This window comes from Bos indicus, chromosome 23 (assembly GCF_029378745.1).
Source record: "Bos indicus isolate NIAB-ARS_2022 breed Sahiwal x Tharparkar chromosome 23, NIAB-ARS_B.indTharparkar_mat_pri_1.0, whole genome shotgun sequence".
NCBI classification, from domain to species: Eukaryota; Metazoa; Chordata; class Mammalia; order Artiodactyla; family Bovidae; genus Bos; species Bos indicus.
In genome coordinates this window covers 31106443-31111638 of record NC_091782.1, presented here as the reverse complement: position 1 = coordinate 31111638, position 5196 = coordinate 31106443, and the positions used below count along the sequence as shown (strand labels likewise).

The following is a 5196-nucleotide window of genomic DNA, read 5'->3' as shown; positions in this document are numbered from 1 at the left end:
TCAGTGGAGAAATAACTCCAGAAAGAATGAAGGGATGGAGCCAAAGCAAAAACAATACCCAGCCGTGGATGTGATTGGTGATAGAAGCAAGGTCTGATGCTGTAAAGAGCAACATTGCATAGGAACCTGGAATGTCAGGTCCGTGAATCAAGGCAAATTGAAAGTGGTCAAACAAGAGATGGCAAGAGTGAATGTTGACATTCTAGGAATCAGCAAACTTAAATGGACTGGAATGGTTGAATTTAACTCAGATGACCATTATATCTACTACTGCGGGCAGGAGTCCCTCAGAAGAAATGGAGTGGCCATCATGGTCAACAAAAGAGTCTGAAATGCAGTACTTGGATGCAATCTCAAAAATGACAGAATGATCTCTGTTCGTTTCCAAGGCAAACCATTCAATATCACAGTAATCCAAGTCTATGCCCCAACCAGTAACGCTGAAGAAGCTGAACGGATCTGTGAAGACCTACAAGACCTTTTAGAACTAACACCCAAAAAAGATGTCCTTTTCATTATAGGGGATTGGAATGCAAAAGTACGAAGTCAAGAAACACCTGGAGTAACAGGCAAATTTGGCCTTGAAATACGGAATGAAGCAGGGCAAAGACTAATAGAGTTTTGCCAAGAAAATGCACTGGTCATAACAAATCATGTTTAGCTATGCTAAAAATCTCACAAGAATAAATAAGTACATATTGGTCAAAATAAAAAGAGATTCAAGACATAGTCATCAATGAAAACTAGATTACAAACTTCAATGATTCAACTTGTTTTATATATATAATATAGGTAGCCAAGATCTCTAGATTTGCTTTGTGTTGTTATTTTTGCATAGCTATTTACTATAGGAAATATTGACAGCCTATTTAATAAAGAAATAATAAAATATTAAAGTAAAATGTTTTAAGTAAGCACCTTAAAGTTATTGTTCTACAATACCCATTTTTAGTATAACTATTAAACTTATCACAGAGGGAAATGTCAAAATGGAAGTTATTCCTACCCAACCAATCCTGGAAGACATGCCAAAGTCCAAATAACATCTTTACCACCATCCTCCTTCAATCGTTTCAGTTTGCTTAACATACAGAAGCCTCCATAGTGCCTGTTGAACTTCCTTATTCCTCAGAGTATAAATCACAGGATTGAACACAGGAGTGACCACAGTGTAGAGCAGGGCAAAGACCTTAGTGAGGAGCTGGGAGTGGACAGCAGAGGGCGCAATGTACAAGACCATGAGAGAGCCATAGAATGTGGACACTACAGCTAGGTGGGAGGAACATGTAGAGAAAGCCTTCCTTCTGCTGGCCCCAGCAGGAACTCTCAGCACAGCCACCACGATCCGACCATAAGATGTCAGAATCAGTCCAAAGGGAACAGTGAGGCAGACCACAGACAGAATGAATGTTGTCATCTGGGCTACACTGGGATCTGAGCAGGCCAGGCTCATTAAAGGCATGAAGTCACAGTAAAAGTGGTCAATGTGGTTGCGGCCACAGAATCTCAGTTGGGCCGTGAGGGCTACAACCAGTCCATCTACCATGAAGCCAGAGAGCCACGCTATGACCACCAGCCCCAAACACCATCTGGGTCCCATCAGGAGAGGGTAGCGGAGCGGGTAGCAGATGGCCAGGTAGCGATCATATGCCATGACAGCCAGTAGGAAGCACTCAGCAGTGGCTAAAGAACCAAAGATAAAGAACTGGAGCAAGCAACCAGCCACAGAGATGGCCGCCTCCTGCAAGAAGCCCTCCAACATCTTGGGCACCACTGACGAAGTATAGAGGATCTCCAGGAAGGACAGATTAGCCAGGAAGAAATACATGGGTGTGTGGAGCCTCTGAGAGCTAACCACCGCCACAATGATTAGCATGTTCCCTAGGATGATGGACGCGTAGATGACAGTGAACACAATAAAGAGAAGGAGATGCAGCTCAGCTTTGACATAGAAACCAAGAAGGACAAATTCAGTAATCGTTTGGTTTCCTATGGAGACCGTTTCCATGAAGATCATCCAAGTTTCTGCAGTGATTAAGTGACAGATTCTAGTGCTTCTTTGCATCTTCTACACCAAGCCCGAGATAAGTAGAGCTAAAATGAAAAAGATAAAAGTGAATCTCAAAAACAAGAATCTTTAACACACGTTGTCCTTTTCTCTCCCTTTTTTAGTTGCTTACTGCTTTTCCAACTCCTGTCCTCCACTGCATTCCTTAACTATGCACATATTCAAGACTCAAGAAAGTTGGCCCAAACTCAGAGTTTTCAGTCTTCAGAAACCTTAACCTATTAGTTCAATCTAATATTTTTATGATATAATACATTCTACCTTCCCAATCTCTATAACCAGTCATAGAGCCTTCCTCGTGAGCAACAGTATAATGCCATTCAAATGTCTGCTTTGTGTCCTATCACAGCTTACAATCAGCATGATTTTTTTTTTAATCTTTTTTTATTATTTTATTTTATTTTTTAACTTTACAATATTGTGTTGGTTTTGCCATATATCAACATGAATCAACAGGTATACATGTGTTCCATATCCTGAACCCTCCTCCCTCCTCCCTCCCCGTACCATCCCTCTGGGTCATCCCAGTGCACCAGCCCCAAGCATTCACTATCGTGCATCGAACCTGGACTGGCAATTCGTTTCATATATGATATTATACATGTTTCAATGCCATTTTCCCAAAAATAAATAAGTAAAGGTTTAAAGGGCAAAAGTCCAACATGAATTATTTTAAATTTTCATATGTTTCCCCTAATATTGTTAGATTACCAGTCTCTATCTGGACATTTTAGTTAGATACAATATCTAACTAATATTTTAAATAAAATATCTAAAAATTTAAAAAATAAAATAAAAAATCTCTTTTATCTTTCCTGAGCACAACCAGCTCCATTGTGAGTGGTTTGAAAATTCTGCCTGATACTCAAGTTTGCTGTATTGTCGTCATCTTTATCTTAACACTGTCTCTTATTCCTCTAGCACCTTATCAATTGTTGCTTGGGAAATTCTTATATAGCCCCTCTCTGCTATCCCACCATTAGTGTCATGACCTCTTTAGGACTATCTTAGCACAATTTTGGCCTCACAGTCTCTAGATTCCCCTCTCCCTTACCAAAATAATCTTCTTTACATTCTAGTTTCATACAAGGTTTTATACTACAAACATGACAAATAATAAGATTGAGGAATGTACAGGTGCCACGTGAGTAGAGAGAAACTCAACCCAGACTAGGATCTGAGGGAGTGTAATAATCAAGGTCAGAGAGGTTCCCTGAGGAAGTAATTGTAGGTAAAGTCTTGAAGAACAAGAGTCAGCCAGGCAAAGGATAGGGGAGCGAGCTCAGCATTCTAGGCAGGAGAGACACAATGGAAAGCAAAGATATGTAACTGAGTGAAGAGCTGAAAATGCACCTGAGTACCTGCGAGGAAGATCTCATATGCTATCCAAAGGGATGTGTGTGTGTTTATTAAAAATGAGAATGCATCGAATGATTGGAAGCAGAGGGGAAAAGTATAGGGAAAATGCAGCTATTCCTGTGTGTGTGTTATCACAGAATCAGCTAGTAGAGTTTGTGAAAATATGGTTGTCATCTCTACACGAGACTGTTCTTGGGAATGTTTTAAAAATTTACTCAGGTACTTCCATAGAGGTCCAGTGGTTAAGACTGTGCACTTCCACCACAGGGGCATGGGTTTGATCCCTGGTCAGGGAACTAAGATCCTGCCTGCTATGCAGCCAAAAACTATTAATAAAATAATTTTTTTTTTAATTCACTCACATGAAAACTATTTTCAAATCATAACACAATCCTGGTTTTTCAGATCACCACATTTTCACTCTATTTTTCAAGGGTTGGGGAAGTGGGAATAAAGAAGGAAAACAGAAGATAAAAGGAAGTGAGGATTATAGAGAAATGGGAACGTTTTAGTGGAAGACGTTGCAACACTGGAATTCCAGAGGACAACTGGGATTTCTTCAAATGCCTTTGAAAAACAGACTTTTGACTCTCTGGGTTAAACAAAATGTGTTTATGATCAGAGGAGAAAACCCCATAAATACCAATTCTTTACCTATATTTTAAAGAGTCTGTGAACTAAGCTGTAAACAATTATACAAAAATAAGAAACTCACCTGCAAGCACTTCCAAAGGAAAAAAATTGTGAAAAGCAGACTATGTGCTAAGATCTTCCAAAGAGTTCAGATTATTGAAGTTTCCCAACTTCAACTCCTCCCTTCTTGAGCTCAACCTGAAATAATGTAGGACATTGATTAGAAATGTCGCACCTGTCACCTTCCACTTCCCAGAGTCATTCTCTCTTCCACTCTCCATCTCCTTTTCTAGGTCCCCAATTCCTTTGGCTTTTCTTTGTTGTAGGTCCTTCCCTTTATCACAAAAGAGGGCTGACAATTGCCTAGAGGGGAGGGGCCCCTGAGAACCAATTACAGATTGACTGGAGAGAAACCTTAAATGAAAAGGAAATATCAGCCCCCTGAGATATTTGTCTTTCTCCAGAGGAGGTTCCTGATCTGTTGGCTTGACCAAAAGTAGAGCAGAAATCAAGGGTTATATGGAAACCCACCTTTCCATCTCCATGGGGGCTAATGCTCTCCACTAAGCTCTCAATCCTTCCACCCTACACCCAGCTTTCATACCTTTCACCATCCCAGAAAAGTATTTCAGTTGAGACAGCCCTTGAGGAGTCGTTTATGTGGGTTATCAAGGCCTTGCCAATGCTGGGCCTGATTCAAGGGGAAGGAAGCTGGTACATTATTACAAAGTAACATCTACATGATTATATGGCCTTTCAGTGTCCTCCATGCCCAAATGCCTGCCTGACAGCTCGTCTCCTACTATTCCCTTCTGCAAATTCTCCACAGATACCAGGCTGATCTATTGACTTCTCATCCCCAGCAGTGTGTTCAGTCACCTCGTCATCCATCTGAGTCAAACCCTTACTTCATTCCCATTGCTTTTCTAACAGACCAACAGGGAAAGCCCCCTTCTTTGAACTCCTGTAAGGTCCACTGTCTACAGCCAAAAGTAAATGCCGCCTACATTCTTTTTTAATTCTATAGCTTAAATTGTAACTATAATACACCCTAACTGTAACAATTCAAATAAAATAGTAATCTCTAAAAAAAAAAAAAAATGAAGATTCTCTTTTTCTTCCCCCCAAACACTCCA

At 40.4% G+C, this 5196-nt stretch overlaps 1 protein-coding gene across 1 annotated transcript; it reads right to left on the bottom strand.

Moving 5' to 3' along the window:
- Positions 1 to 1048: 1048 nt before the first annotated feature.
- On the bottom strand, positions 1049 to 2143 carry LOC109576685 (olfactory receptor 11A1). Its single transcript, XM_019985334.2, has one exon. The coding sequence runs from the start codon at positions 2063 to 2065 to the stop codon at positions 1049 to 1051; it is 1017 nt and encodes a 338-aa protein (XP_019840893.2). The 5' UTR covers positions 2066 to 2143.
- Positions 2144 to 5196: the final 3053 nt, after the last annotated feature.

What these genes read in the sequence shown, in the direction of transcription:
- LOC109576685 (XM_019985334.2), bottom strand. Translation starts at nt 2,065, where the DNA reads ATGCAAAGAAGCACTAGAATCTGTCACTTAATCACTGCAGAAACTTGG.